Raw genomic sequence first — 20,336 nt, 5'->3', positions numbered from 1 at the left:
TCTGCTTTCATTTGACATGGATGTACCTGAAGTAGGTCTTATGGCCCTTCTTTAAGTGTAAGTCTCTAATCACTTAGAACAAAGTATTGCTTAAACTGTTCACAAAATGAGAGGAATCATATTGGGCCTATAAACACAGAGTGTGTCTGGTTGGAAATTCAGAAATACTGTTAATAAACAATTAATGACTCTGCAGAAGAAGTTAGGATACTGTAAATTTCTGTAAGACAACTGCAGTAGATACAGATCTCAACGTTATAAACATTTCTGTTACATGGTGACTCCTGGGGAGAGAGGCAAATGCTAAGCCAAATTTCTTCCTGAATCCATAGATGGGATACAGCAACAACATCAAAAGGGAGGAAGTGAATGAGGAAAGACACATTTTGGTCTTGGTGAGAAAACAGTTGTCAGACTTCAACTACAACGCTGCTCTAACAAATCTCTGTGTTTAGAGAGTGTTTTTAAATCCAACTACTGCCTTTACATTTCCACCTTATAAAATCACAAGACTAAATTAGGCTTCCATATCATTTTATTTCCCTCTTAAAATATAGCATTGAAGTCCTGCACACATATAAATATCCCTACAGTTTCTTACACGCTTTCTATCCATCATTACTTAAAGTGCCCAACTGTGAACATTAAAAATAAAAACATTACTGTTAAGAGTGGCTATACTTATAAGAGGACTGGTATTCTGACAATGCAGGCCACTGATTTTACAAAAATCACCTGCAAAAGAATACACCCTAAACAACACGCATCAATATTAACCCTGAAGTAGTTTGGTTTTTTTTCCCACTCAGCTGATCTAAAAGCAATTAATGTACAGGGTTTGTTTTTGAAACATGTCTTTTATATAGTGTAAGAATAAAGGATAAATGCATTACGTTCTTTCTAGCTCCCTCCTTTCCCCACAAAGTGTTTACTGTGTCCCAAGCTGCTACGTTGATTAAAACCAGTTGAAAAGAGCTCCGGAAATGCATGCAACTTAAAATTCACTTAAACACACTTTAAGTTATAAAGTCTGAGAGATTTGGATTTCAGCACATAGCTATGGTTCAGTTGGGTTATTAGATGTGTTTGTCGTAGTAGCCAGATTGGTAAACACTTCTTCCTTAGTTTCAGGCTGATGTCTTTCCATTTTGGTTTCCTCTTTAGCATTTTTATTACTGGTATCTCCCTTACTCTTGACTACCACAGGTTCAATCTCCATGATTTCCTGTGGTGGCTTAGGCTCTGGACAATTTGGCTGAAGTCCATCAACAGGTTCTGGGACATCTTCTGCTTTCTGTTCAAGTTTTTCCAAAATGGTCTGGACCTTCCTTACACCATCTCTCCTGGCCTGGCGCACATCCGCACGACCCTCAGGGTCCACTGAGTCTAGGGCTAGCAACTCTTTGGTCAAATACTCTTCAATCATCAAGTATTTTTTGTCAGTTTTCTTGCCTTCAAAGGAGTCGACTGCCTGCTCAAGCATTTGTACTTTCTCCAGGATTGCTTCCACTTTCAAAACACCAGGATGCTTTGGAGGTTCTCCTGTTTCCATCGTCTTTGGCGGCGCTGGCGGTGGCGCTTCTTCAGGAGGAGGCCTTTCCTGTGGGGGAGCAACCTTAGCAGGGGGAGGAGCCTTTTTCTCAGCTTTCTCTGCCATGGCTGGAGGCTTCTGGGGTGGTAGTTTAGGATCTGGTTCTTGGTGGGTGACCTGAATTGGGATATATGTTGACGGTGCCTCGGGTTCGGGCGGTGGGGCTGCCTTGTTCTCAGGCTTCATTTCAGGCGCAGGGGGTGCTCTTGGTGGCTCTTGAGGAGGGACTTGTTGCTGAGAAACCTGGTGAGCAAGGCAAGTTTTGTGTTGAGACACAAAGCTCCTTATTTCCTTCTAAAGAACAAGTAACCTAACCCCCAGTTTTCTGTCCTCCTAGCAGTGCCACTTTCACACACGAGATGATTAATCATTCTTGTGCACTGCTGAATTTTACTGTTTTCAAAAACAGCACTGTGCTGGAAAGCATTTTCAAGCTGTTGCAGACTACAGGCACAAATCAGCTCTCACAAACATTAAACTTCAATACTCCAAATCCTGCCTGTGCTCAATAAAATCAGCCCCATGAGCAGTTCTGTAAGACAGGATCTGACTGAAGTCAGTAAGATCTTTTGCAGCTGACAGCAGTACAGTCAAGATTTCATCCTGTGGGTCAATAATTGAGAGCTCACCTTTCTTCTTGAAAAGCCAATTACTTTGAGTTTTAGTCCCATTTCAGGCTATTCTCATCCTGTTCCTATTCTCAGGGCATTCCTTTTTTTTTGCCAGTGCTTATTTTTACCGATTTTATCTTTAGCGTATTTACATGCAGAGGTTACTGTGTCAATCTTATTACACTGGAGTGATTAGGGACAATCCTTGGGATTACTCCAGATCTATGGCATCAAATCAGAAACCTCTTGAAATTGAGATTAGTTTTGAAATCTTAGCAGAAAACTGCACTTTGTGAGATCTGTGTTTTCCTTTCCCTGACACCTCCTTTACTTGTTTGTGCACATATACAGGGATTTTGAAAGATGCCAAATCCAGCTCTCGTGGATTTAGATGGCTGAAATATCTATATTTTCTATATAATATTTATATTTATATCTAAAGTATCTATATGTTATTTAAACCAAATAAGTAAGTGGCCTGCACTAACAACCTCTTACTGCTTTACCCATTGAACATAAAAATTGAGTAGGGAGCACAAACTCTCACCCACAAAAATAAATTAGCACTATGACCTAAAATATGCTATTTAACCTGAAGTCTTCCTTGTTCTGTCCTAGCACATGGGTTTTCAAATAAATATATTAACCTAATTCTGCTCCTCTCATTTTTCTCTCCAGAGAGGAAATCAAGGCTTGTACACACCCACTTCCACACACTCATAGCTGTCTAATTCCCAGTAGTCTTTAACTGTAGTTTTAGTAAGAATTTTAACATGGAAAAAGTGTTCAATGAGCAACAGGTTCTACAACCAAGAGCATGCTTCTAAGACTAGATTTTGCTGATCCTTTTTCTTCATAGCTAAAATGATTTTGTGCATCTGATGCTATCCCTAAATGGCTCTGAGACATCTGTGAAGTATATTTACATAGATGTCACAAATCCCATGGACCTGATTTTCTTCTCATAAACATAATGAAACATCAGTGACCTCAGTGTAATTACACCAAATTATACTCTGACGAGAGAAGATCAAATCATGTCTGAAATCACATTTCAGTGATCCAAAGACTCCACAGTCCTGAGAGGTGGAAAGGCAACTTGTTGCTCATGCTAATCTCAGTATCTCCCAATGCTAATCTCAGTATCTCCCAGTCTGTTTAAATCTAGAAATGAGGCTGCTTTACGTGCTTTCATGTATGTGTTAGTACAAGCTCATTTTCCAGCTCTAGCCTAAAGTCCCTGGGAAGTGATTCCCTTCCCAGCTCTACGTACCTGGGGTCTGTCTACAACTGTCTGCACTCTGATGGGAGCTGGGGGCTGGATCTGGGTGGTAACTCTGGCTGGTGAACTCTCCCGACTCGAAGAGCCTCTTTGAGCCACCCTGAACGGAGACTGCGCCCGCGGCGCCTTGGGCTCCCTCTCCTCGGGCTGGATCTTGTGGAACACCGGCTGGTGGGCTTGGAACTCGCTCTGCTGGGCAGGGTAGTGTGTCTTCTGGGCCTGGTGGTAGGCTTGTGTGGGCTGACGGGGGAGATTTTCGTGGATCACAGGAATTGGAATATAACCACGAGGAAGCTGATGGCTTCCCGCATTGGGTCTGCCAGAGGACTGAGAGGAAACGGTTGGAGAATCAGATGCTCCAGGAGGTTGAGGCTGCCATGAAAACAAAATCCATTAGTACATTTTAACCATTTTGTGCTCACAATACTTTTCATTTTCAAAGAGAAAAGGAGACAGTCATCATAGAAACTGAACTTGTGTTTCCGGCATGCAAGGGCTCCATTTCCCTGGTTTTTTGGCCAAGGGCCTCGCTAGACAAACCACAGAAGTTTGAGAGCATCATTATAACAAGTAGAAACCTGAGCTACAGCATTCCCAGCCCTCAAATGAGCAGGGAGTGGATGCTCAGTCAGAACGTTTGCTGCTTTTGCTTGGCTGTTCCTGTCTAAACCTGTCAAATTTGAGGTAAATTAAGCTAAGCAAACAAATTCTAAGCTGGAGACAAAAATCAAACCCTAACAGAGGCACACAGCGTTTTGACTTCTGATCCCACTCACACTAACAGATTCTGTATATTTTGTTGGGGTTTTTATAAAGCATATCACTAATCTGGTATCAGGCTATGGCAATACACATATGGCTAATGCCCCTTCTTCCCCTCTTCTCCTGGACCTTCCAGCACCTCAACCCCTTGGCACCAGCAGCAGGAGCTGCACTAGGTTAGACCTGCTGTTAGAAACAAGCACTGGGCTGAGCTGCTGCAGAATCCAGTTCTCAGCATGTTCAAGGTTGTGGGTCTGCAGTTTGTTCCCAGCTGCCTCCCACCTCCTGCTCTGCCAGTCCATCCCCTCACCCACTCTGCAGCAGCTCCAGCAGCTGATTCCCTTCTGGGTGTGTGACACAGCTCAGTGAAAGGCCAGGTCAGACTGGAGCTGGCAGAAGAGAGGGCAGGACAACACCGCCAGAAGGCAAGAGAAGGGCAGGCAAGGCAGGAGAGAAGGGGAACAAGACCCCTCTTTTGGTGCTGGTGAACGCTCAGCTGCCCATGAAACAGCAACCCTAAATAAACAACTACTGGTTTGCATTATAGCCCCCAGCACTGGCACTACTGCTGGCCTTGCTGACACACAGCTTGCAGTCACCAACACAGGCTCTGCTCAGCTGGCACCATCACTGCACCGCCTAAGTTTGTCACATCAGCTTCTGAGTCCTCTCTGGTTATCTCTGAGGACTTCAGTAAGTGGCACAGAAGACACATTCCTGAAGCCACTCTGCAGACAACACAAAGCTTGGAAGCAGGAAAAGCTGGGCCTCTTGTCCTGGTGCTGCATGGACAAGGCATCGTTAGTCAAGACAGCTGAGAAACCTGCCAACAGGATTTTAATTACATTGTTCAGACTCCAAATAAGTTTCAGACAAGATGCCACTACTGCTGAATTACAGACCTGATATGTTTTCAGCTTGGTGAAGGCTGAATTTCCTGCTCATCTTACTTTGAATAAAAATGAGGTTGGTATTTCCATATGTTACAAGAATACCAATTTGCTAGTTCTCCACAGAGAACAGGCCAACCAAAATCCTACCAGCTGAAACACAGAACAAGCAGGGTGACTTTTTTCAAAGAAGTTCATAGTTTGAAAATATTTTCACATGCCACCGAAGGACAAAACCACCTTACAATTCACTTTCAAATCTGCTTTTATGTAAATCCATACTCTTTATACAACTGAAATATTAAATTAGGAAGCAAAGAACTTCTGAAGTGGTCTGGGTTGTTCGCTGACTGGACACTTTTATTTTTGTCTCTCCCACTTCGTTCACTTCAATTTGGCTCATGGTGCAGAACACAAGAGACTCGTCCTTATCCTCCACTTGTGAGGGAACCTGCATAACCCCTGGAACACCCCTCCCCTGCTGCAGGACCTGCCCGGCTCAGAGGCAGAAGTCCTTCACATACATTTATCTCTGCAGAACCACTCCAGAATGGAAGCAGGTGACTCTACAAAACCCAGACACATTTACGCCGCCGTGACCGCGCAACTTTCGCATTTTAATACTGGGAAAGCATCGGGAAAATGCAATCCCGTGGCAAGTCTGGCTTTTCTGAAGGATCAACTCCCCGTGTGACATTGAGGCCACAAAGGCTGCGGGCGCAGAGCGGAGCCAGCCCGCGGTGCCGCGGTTACCTCGGGTCCGTGTGCTGCCGGTGCCGCAGCTGCCGTTGTCTGTCCACACTGTTTATCCGCCTGGGCGGCCTCCGCCGGCCCCCGCACGGGGGACTCGGGGCTGGAATAGGCCCCTCGCAGCGGTGGCTGTGCCTGCACCGTGCTGGGCACAGCTTCTGCCTTGTACCTCTGCGCCCCGGGCTGCGGGGCAGAGAAGCAGGGGTGCTGCTGCCTGCCGTCCAGGCCCTCGTGGATGACGGGAATGGGGATGTAGCCGGCCCGGAGCTTGGGGTATCCCATGTTTCCTTCTCTTGCCGGCGGCTGCCTGGGGCTGTCGCGAGATGGGCCATTTGCTGACGACTGGCCTTCCTGGAAGTTAAAAACATCACAGAGTGTTTATTGGGAGCTCAGTAAAGCCCGTAAGAAAAAGCTGCCTGAAGGTCTGTCCTAAAAGCAGCATCAGCTGTGTATGAGGAGCTGAGACCTCTCAGGCCTGTGCAGGGCAGCGAACAGCAGGTGCTAACTCCGCAGGCAGCAGAAGAGAGGAAGCTGAAAAATCTGCTCGTGTGTGGGGCCTTTAGCCCCACTTCTCATAAATACTAACTTGGGCTTTAAAATACCTGCCTAACTACAACAAGATTTCTTATTTAGCATGCATTTATAGCTTTCAGCCACCAACCCACCCTCCTCAGGTGGAGCTCATCCAACTCAAGAGGCATTTCCTTAGCACCTCTCAGAACACATCTGTGCTACAGATAACACCTGAAAGGACATTTTCAAGGAAGACTAATCCCATCAGAAACACAATCTCGTTGGTATTGTTCTTCCCCCAGCTAACAGAAGACACACTGAGCTGCACGCTGAAGAATATATTCACTTCCAGCAAAGGGAGGATTCGGTTCAGTAAATATTGAGGGAGAGGGGAGGGGAAGACAGGACAGCCTAACAAAGAGGAAAAGGCTGAAAAGCAAGATGAAAAAATCCCTGCGTTGTCTGAGTGGGCTCACTGGACAATGTCAAAGCCCTGGCAAGGGTGGAAGTGGTTTGTAACTCAGAGCCTTCACAAGTCCTCTAGTAAGTTCTTCCTGCATCGGTCAGTCTATTTTGAGACCCCGTGAGGGCCAAGTTCCAGATGTATCTCTAAGTCAGATCATATAACAAGCACCTCTGTCATTCAGAGGGTAATGTCATTATTCAGTAAGAGGAGAATTTAATAAGGGGACATATGGTGCAAGTGTTGGAAACCCTATTTTTAAAGAGTTGTTTAAGCTGTAAAAATATTTCATGTTGCTTCTGTACGTGTTAATATACCAATTCATTAGGAATTAACTATTTTACCAACCAGATTATCAGTGTTCTTTCTACATGACAGTATCCCCTTAAAAAGCAATTTCTGAGAATTCCTGTAAGCAATGAAACTTCAGAGAATAAAGGCTATTATTTAGGGAAACTAATAAAGATAAAAAACACGGAAAGGAACAAGTTCAAAGTCTGAGCCTCGATGTTCCACTTCCTTTTACTCATTAAAAAACCCTCCACAAAGGGAGAATTCTGGAAGAGGCACAGAGGAGAGCCAGGCCTAGAAAGTTCGCACGGAGCAGCAATCTGAAGTTGGCTTTCCCAGCTGCAGAACAAGGATGATCTCATGCCAAGGTCTGCACCGGGATCCACCGCCGACAGATGAGTCATTTTAAATTCACCCTACCAGGAAACCACGTTCCTCTGCTCAACACAGGCTGGCCAGGGGCTTTCAGAACCCCAAGCACCAACAAACATGTGCTTGTTCACCTCCCACCGGCACAACCCCGCACCCAGAGCCCTCCCGGAGCCTCCTCTCCCGGGATCCGCAGGGACGGGTGGTTACGTCAGCAAACTGCATCTGCAGGAAAATAAAGGTGAGGTGTGCTCAGCTGACAACAATGCGAGGCCGAGCCAGAGCCAAGTGTCCACAGGGCGAGCTGGGAGGGAAACTGGTGATTCCACAGTGGGAAGAAGCACCTTGGTGCTCCGAGCTGACTCCAGGCATTCTGTGCCCGGCCTGCACCAGCTGTTCTGCACAGTCTCCCTGACGGAGTAACCCGAGCATTCCCCAGCCATCCCCCTACAGCCACGGCTCCCACTGCTATAAAAAGGAGATTCCCTCACTTACAGCGTCTCTGTGGGAAGGGTCGGTGCTGGGAAGGGTTTAGGAGCTGGGTGGGCCAGGAGCACCTGCAGATGCCCTGACATGAGAAGGCTGTCAGGCAAACCAGCTCCGCTCCACTTGGGTGTAGAGAGCTCAGGATCAGTTGTCAGCTCCTCTCTGGGCATTTTGGGGGTCTGCAGTGTTTTGAACGGCTTCATTTGGGGATAAGACCTCCAATCATCTGGAGTAAACCACAACAGTAAATCATTGCCAAGGATTCAACATGGACAGTGTCCACCCCCCCACACCCAGAGTCCAACCACGGGCTTCCCCTTCCATGTCTTCACGTTTAGACCTGCGAGGCTGCCCTTGTTTTGAACCTGCCTAGCAATCTGAGAAATCTGCCACAGTACCTTAAGCCCTGGTAAGAAATACAAAAGCAGCAGCCCAGAACCAAACCAAAATCAGGTTGGACTGCTTTTCCAAGCCATTCATCTTGCACCTGAAGTAAAACTTCAGTTTTACTTTACCCACCCACTTTATTGGGTGGGTTTGGTGTGGTTGGTTTTTGTTGTTGTCTTTGGGGTTGTTTTGTTTTTGAATGGAAACACTGGCCCTCCTAAGAGCCACAGCATAAACTATACTCCTGTAACTTCTCACATATTCTCACAGCTTCAGACAACCTGTGCTGCCTCTGTGGAAAGTTAGTATAGAGTTGGTCCTTTGCCCCAGGGTTTTTTTTGCCCTGTAGTCAGGTCTAACCACAGAGCAGTGCCTCTTACCCGTGCAGTCATACTGGAGCAGCCCTCAGTGAAGGTACAAATGCAGTGTCCTTGTTTTCCCCACCATCAGTAGCTCTGAGGCAGAGATCAGGTTCAGAAAAGGTGCTCTCATCACAATTGCTCTTCCTGATCTACATTGTTCCCTTCAACACTTAATTAATAGTTAACTCTGTAAACAGTTGCTTACATTAGCCAGTTTGTATCACCACATCTTAAACATTCCTGGTCGTTTTTTCTCCATTCCCACTGTCATACAATCACAAACATGGGCAATCCATGTACTCTGCACCAAAGACTACCAAGGCCTTGGGTTCAGGGAGATGCTGCCAGTGGTTTGGGTCCCTTTTTAGTGACAATCCTTCACAACAGTGAGTACGAGCAGATCCCAGTACCCCCATGGCCAGGCTTTCAGCCCAAGCACTTCTGTTTTGAGCAAGGGAGTCTGCATTTCCAGCCTGGACAAACAGGTTCTGGAACACTGCAGGAGAAGCTCAGGTGTGCCTGGGGACAGTGTGCAAGGGAGAGGAATGGAATCGAGCTCTGGAAAACTCCCATCATCACACTACAGAGAAAAAAATTTATGGATTCACTCTGAATGCTTTAATTTGTATTTTGGAGCACAGCCAGCACACACATACAAAAAAAAACAAACAAAAAAACCCCAACATTTTCTGGTTTTATTTGCCTTCTATCACATACAGTTCTTGCTTGTTATATTAACAAACATGTTATCTGGATGGAAAAGTCCAGAGCTCACATTGAACACAAATCTGCACAAAGAGAGAAATGTGTAATAAAGGAATGTTTACACATAAAAAACAGGAACCCAATTCAGGTTTCTGCATTAAAACAAACTGAAGTAAAATTCCTCTGCCATCCTCTAAAGAAACAATAAATTCCTTAACAACAAAGCTGAGAGTAGCTACAAGCAGCAGAGGATCAATCAATTTTCAGTAAGCAGCAGGACTGAGTACCAGCACTGCAGCAATCCCAGCTCTGATCACACACTTCACTTACATTTAACAGACAGTCTCCCCAAAAAGTGGGGAGCACAAAAATGCAAAAAAACCTCCCTCGAGCAGCTGAGACATTTTGACAACAGTCCCAGTCTACATTTCAGGGAGCCTGCAATACCACCAGGAACTCAAACCCAACCCACCATTTCGGGAGGTGCTGGGGGAAGAGTCCTCACATCCAGTCCAACAGGGGTGTTTTGGCCCAGCTGTGAGGGGCAGCTGAGCCACGCTGGGATTTCTGCTCAGGGAATGACAGCGCTCCCACCTCTCGGGACCAGGATGTTTCTGTTGTCAGGCCATCACCACAATAAATAAAGGTGCAGCCAGCACGGGTTGTGCAACTGGAAAAAAACACTTCATACCCCTACATCCTTCTCTTGGCTTCCCATGGGAAGGGCATGCTCAGAACTGACACTAAAATCCTCCAACTTGCCCGGATTTTAAGTGAGTGCTGAAACCACGAGCCATTGGAAGGAAAAAAAGCGACAGCAAGAGAAAACACAGCGTTGAAACAGAATTCCTAATACAGCTGCACTATCTGGAGTGGATAATGGCATAACTCCCAGTGTGCCCCAGTGACTGCTCAAGTGTTATTCCAGACTGAAACACAGAAACCTGCAAATTCACTCACTGCTTATGCCAACAAATTGCCATTGGAGTTTTCCAGGTGGCTGTACCAATCAAATTAAATTTGTCAAAACATTCTGTGTGCATGCTAGATGACTTGAATAGTTGTACTGAACTCAGAACCTCCCTTTTGAGACTCCTTACATAATACATTTTTCATTCCCCTTATACTAAAACGGTCTACAAGATAAAGTTTAAAAGCAATTCTTGCTGCCATTGCACTCTTGCATTTTTCTTAATTTATTTGCAGTACAAGTCAGTTCTCTAAAGCATCTGTGTACTATACACACATGTAGCACCTCTGCAGCTCTTGCAGAGCAGCAGTGCAAGTATTTAAATTGCACCTGTTTTGTAAATATTATCTAAAGCAAAGGAAAAACAGAATTTACCAACATTGCCAAGACATTAAACATCTTTCTGTAAGCAAACAGAGGGTCTGCTGACTTCAGTGGTCCTGAACTTGTAAGCTGCTGCTGTGGAGTACTATGCAAACAGAAGTATTCTAGTTGCTCAAATGACTGAGAAAATGCTAATACCTGATAAAATCTAACTGTCCATGATATCAAACCCAGATCCTAAATATTTAGGAAGAAGGGAATAGCATGATTCTGTTCTTTCACATCCAAATACAACAATATAACTAAAATGAGTGACTGAAATACAACAACCAAGTTTCCTTCGCACACATGCTTAAATGTATTTATCAGAAATTACCATGAATAACCAAAAAAGCCAGTAGTGCCCAATATTAAAATCTAAGAATGATGTATCAATTCTATTCATAAAAAACAACAACATTTTGTCACAGAAAGGCAAAACTAAGCACTAGAATTGGATTCCATACCCATTTGTATTTTACTTCTGGCCAGACCTTTTTTCCTTCTCTGTTGTGTTAACTAAGCAAAAGTACTACACTAGCTTTGCTATCAATAGAAATCAGCATATCCAAGTATTTCTAAGAAGTTTCTCACCAGTGCTTTGTATTTGAACATATTAATAGCACAACATTAGCACCAAGTAGGTTTTATTGCCAGTGCCCAGATAACCACACAAATTGGAAGGTGCAGAGTGATCTGCTCTCAGTGCTGACTCCAAACTTCAGCTGCTGAAGACTTTTGCATTCTCACCCTTTTACTCACAATTTGTGCTTAAATATATGGACTGAGCACACAGGCATTTGAGCAAGATATCATTAGCTAATGACTGAAGGAAAGCATGAATAAGCTGAGTTGCATGAGCTGTCTCAGTAGAACTTCGTGTCAGTCGCATCATGTAACCCAATTACAGGCCAAGCTGCTTTTGATGTTCCACTTGGTGAATGCTGAGTTTTTATTTCCTAACATACACATGTGTAGGCAAATAGGCCTTTTGTTCCCTCTTGTAATTATTGGGTTGTATTATCCAAGTATTACATTAACATGTGCTCGGACTGAGGAAGGCCAGAGATGCCATCAGGAACAAATAAACACTGTTGGAAACAAAAGGAGAAACCTAATCCTAAGCTTTTCAGCACAGAGAGCCTGGAGCAAACACATTGGCCATCTTGCAGATCAATCTTGTTACAGGAACAAAAAAGGTCCTCTTTTGATCACTAAGATGATTCTGAAGCTAAAACACCTCAGTGCTGACATGACATCACCTGCCTTTTGCGCCCAGGAGTGGAAGTTTGCCCGTGCACAGAAAGCACCTGATGGGCCAAACTGAACATGTTTGAGAAAGAAGCAATGACTGCTAAAGGAGCAGAGCACTCTTAGGAGAGCTGGAATCACCACCCACCCTGTCAGCTTTAATGGGCAGGGTTAAAGAAAAGCCCTTTAGAGGACTAACAGAGATATCCTTGTCAAGGGCAATGAGAATGACACACTTTATTCAGTTATTCCTGTTCACTGCCTGCTTGCCTTAAGAAGTAGGTAGTCGACCTGCTACCTTCCTATTAGCTGTGAACCAGAAATCTGGAATACAGGAGAAAGTACAAGTCTCAAGAATTAGCAAAACAATGCCTCATAAAAAAAATGAGAATAAGTAAATAACGGTTGAAGAGAGGGCTGTGGATTTCACAGTTTATAGTCAGGGTCCACATTTGCATCTAAAATCTCATTTTGCAAGCAGCATTTCCTGTGACTTCACTTCCTTAAACAGCAATTTTCCAACACTAAAACCACTTGCTACACTGCACCTCATTTATTAATCATAAGGCTTTGCCATCAGCCATAAAAAACACACTTTCGTGCTACCTGACCTACTGGGTGATGCCAGACAAGTCACTTACCCAACACATGCCTGATTTTCCTGTCTGTAAAACCAAGAAGGAAAAGTAATCAAACCAACAGCTTCTGCAACATATTTAAGATACAGCATTTTTCTTTCTGCCTGTAATTAAATAACGTGATCTGTGTGAACAAGCCATTTCTTCTAATTTACATTTACCTTTAACTTGGCATGAAGAGAGACCACAGATGCCCCAGAAAGCTCTGGAGACAGAGCTTACCTAGGGCGTGATACTGTCTATACACCCCACAGCATATTGGGCTGTTACCTGCCTTATCACAGTTCCAGTGGGAACAATTCTATTTTTGCCATGTGATTATGGAAAAATCCTGCCTGTGTATACAAGTGTTAAAAATATGATTCCTAGGCAAGAATGCTGCCACCTGGCACAAGTATTCTTCCTTTGTCCTTTAGAGAAGAGGCACACAGTGCCAGGAGTTCCACAGAACTCTGCAATACCTCCTTTGCTTTGCCTCTTGCATGATTGCCTGGACACTGCCATGATCTCCAGCATGAGTTCATGTTCCTGCCTCTTACTTCTGATTCGACCCACCTCTTGTTTTCAGATTAACTGATATCCCCATAAACTAACTTCCTGCTTACCATGTAAAGGGGGGGGGGCTTTAAATAACTACACAGAGCAGCTGCAGGGAATCTGGACAGAGCCAGTCACAATCCTCCAAAAATCCCCTACTGATAATTTTGCCACTGCTCCACATTATGCCTTTCGTACACAGTACCTTTTTAACCCAGTGACTAACTTGCTAACCTGACAGAGTGCACATCAGCATTAGTAATGTAAGACACTGCAGGTAGGAGAAGCCTTAATTGCCAGCTAAGCCAGCCTCACATTCCCTTCCCCTGATGTGAAGCACTGCCAGAGATGCAGTTGCAGAGAGGCCGGACTGAACCCCCGGCGCAATTTCTAATTTGGGCTCCCAAGAATTGTTCGCTCAACTCGAACGTGAGAAGTCAGTGCTCAAAAATAAATTCACCACTAAAGAGATGAGAATTGAGTGACTTAAGGCTTATTTGGGGCAGCAGACAGAAAAGAGCCGCAACAGCCAGGAAGGGGGAGGATGGAAACTTAGGTGTAGTTAGTTGTTCACCAAACACCAATGAAGCATCAGTGGGAGGGTAAGATGGCTCCTTCTCCCTTTGTTCAGGCCTGTGCAGTCCTCGTTGCAAGCAATACATAGATCATAGATCACTTTTATGGCTGTGTGCCTGGCTGCTCCAGCTTTTATCTTAAACCCAAGGCACCAGCGAGCTATCGATCACTGCAATATCCGTCCAGCAAAGCTCAGCACAGTCAATTCCTTTGCTCTATTTTTAGCTGCATCATTTCCCACTGGGTTTACTGCATGGGGAAACAACACGTAGAAGGGGCATCAATAAATACCTATACAAGCCTTGTTTTTGTTTTCTTCTTTAAATGCAATCAATTTTTTTCCACATTTTAGTGAACACCGAGTTAACAGTTTTAACATTATAAGACAATCTTGCAGGAAGTATGCAGAGCTGTGATGGCCCAAGTTAATACAAAAGAAAATAATAGATAAGCATAGGAAATCAGTAATTCCACCAAAGGAAAAAAGGAAGAGTGACATGGCTAGAAAATATGCTTTCAGTAAAAGTATGTATACACATGCTTCACAGTATTGATTGTACCTTACTCTTTGAATGTCTTACTGTTAACTCATCAGACACTTGAAAGAAAATCATTAGCTTAGCAAGAAGTTTCATTAATAAGTGGTTTTTGGTCACTTGCAAAGTTGTGCCTTATTTCTCACTGGAGCAGTAAGAGATTTTTCTCCTCTTTCTCAGGAAGGTCTCCCTAATTCAGGCTTATACTGCAATGATTTCTTACAAGGAACAGGCAAACATGCAGAGGAAGAACACCCATCCTTCATGTGGGTAAAAAAAGGCCAGACTGAATGAGAAAATTACAGAGTCAGCTGAATTCACAAATGCATCTAAACTACAGAGTTAAATGCAAAATCAAGGTCTGGTTTCGTTGGTTTAAAATGACTCTGTCATGGGTTAAAATTTCAAAGAAGCCACTTCAACTTTTACCTGATTATGTCTCTGGCACAGATTGCTGCAGTCAGCGTGGCTACACTGAGGTTAAGCCTGGAGTAAGTGAGAAGACCAGGATCAAGCACTTGGGAACACCAGGACTTCACTCTGATACTGCCTCAGCTAGAAAAGCTCAGTTAGCTCTAGATCTGTGCTCCATTCATTGCCCACATCCAGTGTAATACTTCATTTTGTTGCCAAAAATCTCTACAGAAAGAGAACAAATACTCACAGAGAAGATATTGGTAGATATAGTGTAAGACCACCTTAAAGGTGGTAAAAAACCACCAAGTTTCACTGATTTCAGTGAAAGTGAAGCAATAAAGTCAGTACAAGTTTGATCCTTGTGAAGGTAAGTGAAGTCTGACACATGCAATCAGGTTTTGTCATTCTCAAATCACTTCTAAAAACCACAAGTTCTCATTTGAGCTAGACTGAGAATGGAGGAAAACAGGAAACTCTTCCCATCTAGTCTCTCCTTCTGCATCTCTGCTTTTGTCCTTGTTTAGGTATTAACAAAAGCCTAATGTCTTCAAAAATCATTGCTGGGTTTTGAATTCACTGTCAGTGGGTAATTTGCCTTCTTTGGCATTGCCTAGCTAAGAAAACATTATTTAGGAAGAGACATAGTTTCCTCAGGCCTGATTCTATGATTCTGTTGCTAAATAGTACCTCTCCTCATGAAATTTACTGATACTAAATCTAAATTTCAGGAATTGCCCATGAATTCCAGCAGATATACTTAACTCAGTGCTCTGACAAATGGCTGGGTGAGAGGAGCTACACACAGTTTCTATTACCATAAACTGGAGGGTTTTTTTCTTTGAACAACATTAGACAGGAACTCTCAAAAATCAGCAGTTTTCCATATTTATCTCTGGAGGCATTTCTGTCTCTCACTGAACAAACCCAAAGCATACACACTTTCTCCAAACAAGAAAATTTGTTACCTCTTTCTATAAGCAGGAATGTGTAGCCCACAAAAGCTGTTCAAAAGCAGGTGCAATTTTCTGTGATCAAGTTGGCAAAAGAGGCACTTTTCATTACCACAAATTTCACATGAGATAGGGTGAAAATTTCCTTTGTTTCAGGCACCCTCTCAAGCAGAGAACTGACCCATCAGAGAACTTCTAGTCACTTCACACAATTATCAAAAGCAGCTTAAATGTCACTGTTCTGTTAAATGGGTTAGTCTCAAGTGGTATTTCTGTAACAAAAGCCCTTGAGTAAACAGCACACTTTCCTTCTCAAGTATGTTTTATGGTTATAAAAACCCACATTATTTATTATTTTTATTGCCATAAGAGCCAATGTTAACAGGTGCCCCATTAGAGCTGGAAGATGGTGCCTCCAAAGAGGACATAAAGCGCTTTTTCCTATGATAATATGATTATTGAGACCAGCAAAGTACATTTTCTTAAGACCTCTCTGCATTATTACTAGAATAGACTAAACGAGCTAGCACTTAAAGAGCTGAAAAGAGGGTTAATTTGTGACAGAGAAGTCCGTCCCTTTCTTTCCACTGCCAGCTGCTCTCACACCGAGCTTTCAGTCACGGCCCGCGCTCACAAACCGGGCAATTACTATTTTAAGAAACATTAAGTTCTTAAAATAATTAACACTTCTTGAGCGCCTCGCAAGGCTGCAAGAGAAAAAGTTGCGGCGGGTCTGTCGCATCCCGCAGCCCCCTCGCTCCGCACGGGCAGTGAAGCCGCACCGGGGGCTGCGCAGCCCCCCGGCCCCTTCCACAACCTTCTACAGCCCCTCGGTCCTTCCACAACCCTCCGGTCCTTCCACAGCCCCTCGGTCCTTCCACAGCCCCCCGGGCTCCTCCCCGGCGGGCTCCGGGCCAGCCCCGCGGAGCGCCCGGGACGTGTCGGAGCCCCTTCCCGGGGGAATTCGGGCAGGGCAGAGGAGCCGGGCAGCCCGGCGTGCCCGGGCACAGACGGTGCTGCCCGCGGAGGAGCGCACCGAGCCCCCGGGGGAATCGCCTTCCCACCGGGCAACTCCTACTCCGCTCAAGTTTCCAGCACTTTCTGCCCGCAGCCGTCGCGCTGTCGGGTCAGAGGGCTGTAATCCCCGAAGGAACGGGCTGTATTCCCCAAAACCCGGAGAACTACTTGACCCGAAAGGGTCATTCCTCAGGGCCCCGGCAAAATCCCGGCCGCTCTCCCCTCCGCGTTTCTCCTTCCATGGACATATTTGGAGTGAGATGCGGCTTTTCCCTGAGCGTGCTTCGGGAACGAAACCGGAGCGGGCAACTGCTCGGAGAGTTTGGGATCAGGGACAAGAAAAAAAAGGGGGGGGGGGGGGGAAGAAACAATTAAAAAAAAGAAAAAATAGGAAGAAAAACGAAACTTAACCGGAGTCCGTACTGGGTGTTTTTGTTTGTGGGTTTTTTGTTTAGTTGTTTTTTTTAAAGGCATTCACTATTTGGGCTGTTTCATAGCTGAAAAATAAATCAGGTTCTCCTCTCCGCTGGCAATCCGGGCGGACTTCACCAACTTTAAACAAACACCCCAGGGCCGAGGTATCGAGTGATTTAACGCACGGAACAGGGACTGCAGTGCGTCAGAGACAAAAGGCAGCTCCTGCCCTCCCCGCATCGCCCCGCGCGGGGGGAGCGCGGCCCCCGCACCCCGCAGTGCCCCCCAGCCCCGCCGGGACCCCCGGCCCGGGCACCCCGTCCCGCCGTACCTGCGGCGCTGCCCGCAGGCGCGGGTCGCTCCAGGTGGTGGTGCGGCTGTTGTGATCCACGAAGAAGGGCCAGCCCGTCTGCGGGTCGATCTTGATCTCCCAGCCGGGCGGCAGCGGCTCGGCGCTGCCCTCCATCTGCGGCGGCGGCGGGGTCTGCGCGGCCGCACTCATGGCCGGGCGGTGCGGGCACAGTGCGGGGCGGGGGCCGGGCCCGCGCCTTTATCCGCCGGGGGCCGGGGGCGGGGGCCGGGGCTGGAACTGTCTGGAAACGGCGGCGCGGGGGGCGGCGGCGGGGGAGGGACGAGGGGCGGGACGCGGAGGAGGAGAAGGAGGGCGGGGGACGGCGGAGGAGCCGCCGGCTGGAAACTTCTGGTTGTGTCCAGCAGTGCCCGGCGGACCCCCGGGGTACCGGGAACGGCGCCCTGGGAACGCCCCGGGAGCCGCAGCCGCGTCCCGGCCCCGCAGGCGTCCCCAGGCGCGTCCCGGGGCGGCGCTCCCGGTTCTCCGGGCAGGGCAGGGAGTTCTCCGGGCACCGCGGGGTGAATGTGTCTGCCGGAGCTGCCGTCCTGCCCCGCCCGGGCCGGGCCGCCCCCCGAGCCCCGCACGGCACAGCCCATCCTTGGGGAAACCCTCCGGCACCGCTCGCACGGAAACTCCGAGTGCAGCCGGAGAAAGCACAAAGCTCCTCCCAAAAACTCGCTGCCCCGTGACTGGTAATTCGAGCTTAGAGTTGACAAATAACAAAAATAGTGTTGCTTCCCAAATGAGGGTGTGGGCAGGCGTTGTTCTTCAGATTCGACTGGTTTGAACTTTCTCGGCTCTTTGCAAATCTGTGTCTCAGTCCTCAGTTTCACTCAGAAATGCACCTGAAGGCAAAGAATGCGTCTGTGAGGTTTGAAACCGTCCCTTTCTCATGGGTGCCCTATTAGCATGTCATGCACTCAGTGGGTTTAGCTTAAGGTAACTGTGCTGCACAGTGACACCACTTGTAGTCATCTGACAGTCACAGGAGCAGCCACAGATGCCTGTTGATAGTTACTTTAAGCAGCAGAGTGAATGCACAGTATCTCTCAAATGCAGAAATTACCTTCCAAAAAGCTATTTGTTTCAAGGAATTCAAGGCATGAGTTCCTCGGAGATAGATGCTCATTACCCAAGTATCTCTTACTTCAAAAAACCCCTATCTCTTCACAGCCCTGAGGACAGCCAGGGTCTCCTACTGCTCGGGGCAGGATCAAAGATCTCTGGATACTGCTTGGCACTGATAGTCATTCATCTTTTGACATGGGAGTTTTACTTATCACACTGACAAACCAAGTAATTGCTCAAACCTGCTTCTTCATTCCTGCAGCTCTTCCATCCTGTGTGTCCCTTGCCATCAGAACCACACTGTGGTCTATCACAGACCTGTTTTCTGTCCTTGCTCTTGTGTGCCTTTGACTCGTAAGTTTTGTGAATGAATCATTTGTTCCCAGAGCCTTTACTTTCAGATGTCTGTATTACCACCCCCATTTCTGACTTAGCCTTTTTTTTCTGAGCAACAACTCCCAGACCTTGAGCATCTCACATCAGTCCTGGACTGTGGTGCCTCTCTCTGGGCGTGTTTCCTACCTCTGCTACCTCTCATGTTCTCTCCGTGGCATAAGACCTCTGCTCAGCCTCCCCAATGTCAGCAGGAGCCTCAAGAGGCACAATATCAGCGATTTATTCTGCTTCCAGTCTGCAGGAATTTCAGTTTCATAACAAAAACACATGCTTGGACCATATGTTCCCTGTAGCATATGCCAGAGCCTCTGCCAAATCAACAAAAGCAGCTGGTTCAGACGCAGGGGACACAGATGTTAAAAAGGTCCTGCAGGAAAATTACTCTTGTAAGTCAAGGAAGTGATACAGATGGGGTTTGTAGCTGAAAGGGTGTAAACAGAGGCATGAAGAATGGGGGACCTTTGTTTTGGTGCAGCTGACAGCCAACCACACACCCAGCAGAGGTAATGAATGAGGTCAACAAGTAAATGAAAAATTAATAAAAGGAAAATTCAAAGGGATATCTGACAGGCTTAACTTAGACATTTGGGGGGGAGGCATGCCCTGCTAAGAAGCAGAGGGGACTGTATTCCACAAAAATTATGATGGGCTAATGGTTCAGGATTCACTTGAGCTGCTGCAGGGCTGACAAGCATCCAGCTGGAGAGAGAACAGTGTGGGCTGACAAGGAAAAGCATTTTAGTGATTGAATTCAGTTGGCAAGACATCATGTTTTTTCTGTTAATTAAATTGTCTTTCCTGACAGGTAGGTTTTAGCCTGGTTTCCTGTGCAGGTGAAAGGACTCCCAGCTAGGCAGGTTGTTCTGGATGGCTGTGCAAGGATTCACTGTTTGTTCTCCTCTGCTGTGGTGTCTCTGGGCCATAGCTGTGACCCCGAGGGCATTCAGCTTCTAGTTGATGTTGTCATTAGCCACACTTCAGATCAGAATAATTTATAGAAATGTTCATGTAAAGAACACTGCCAAGCAAAAATCTTGGCTTCAGGGAAATTTGTTATTAAGATAAGTGAGTCTCTGTGGTGTCTGGCTAATCTTAGGCTCAAGGTCTATATGTTCTATTTCAGAGCAGAAAAGAATCAAGAAGCGTTTGCTACTTTTTGTCTTCTTCATGTAGGTGCAAACACAGCACTCCTGACTTGTCCAGGTGCTTCACACACCCAGGAGTACCGGGCTAATCATCTGCTCCAGGGTGTTCTACTACAACCAGAAACTGTGTAATTGCAGTTACCCAGAGCTAATAAACTCTACAGGGTCTTCCGTGGTTTTTTGCCTTGAAAAACGGGCTGATTCTAGGTAAACCACCTAGAAAATTATTAGGCTTGCATGCACA

General features: G+C 46.0%; 1 protein-coding gene across 1 annotated transcript; it reads right to left on the bottom strand.

Moving 5' to 3' along the window:
* Positions 1 to 520: 520 nt before the first annotated feature.
* Positions 521 to 17,681, bottom strand: BAG3 (BAG cochaperone 3). The gene is made up of 4 exons (XM_032694174.1): positions 17,463 to 17,681; positions 5,890 to 6,237; positions 3,476 to 3,856; positions 521 to 1,834 (listed from the first exon to the last, which is right to left on the bottom strand). The coding sequence occupies exons 1-4, from the start codon at positions 17,631 to 17,633 to the stop codon at positions 1,058 to 1,060; spliced, it is 1,677 nt and encodes a 558-aa protein (XP_032550065.1). The 5' UTR covers positions 17,634 to 17,681; the 3' UTR covers positions 521 to 1,057.
* Between the last annotated feature and the right edge of the window lie 2,655 nt (positions 17,682 to 20,336).

Source organism: Chiroxiphia lanceolata, chromosome 8 (genome assembly GCF_009829145.1).
Source record: "Chiroxiphia lanceolata isolate bChiLan1 chromosome 8, bChiLan1.pri, whole genome shotgun sequence".
In the NCBI taxonomy this organism is placed as follows: Eukaryota; Metazoa; Chordata; class Aves; order Passeriformes; family Pipridae; genus Chiroxiphia; species Chiroxiphia lanceolata.
This window is presented reverse-complemented; position numbering and strand designations above follow the sequence as displayed.

Coding starts and splice junctions, on each gene's coding strand:
- BAG3 (XM_032694174.1), bottom strand. CDS start 17,633: ATGAGTGCGGCCGCGCAGACCCCGCCGCCGCCGCAGATGGAGGGCAGC. Junction 3,857..5,889: donor CGGCAGCACACGGACCCGAG/GTAACCGCGGCA, acceptor TTTTCATGGCAG/CCTCAACCTCCTGGAGCATC. Junction 1,835..3,475: donor CAGTTGTAGACAGACCCCAG/GTACGTAGAGCT, acceptor CTTGCTCACCAG/GTTTCTCAGCAACAAGTCCC.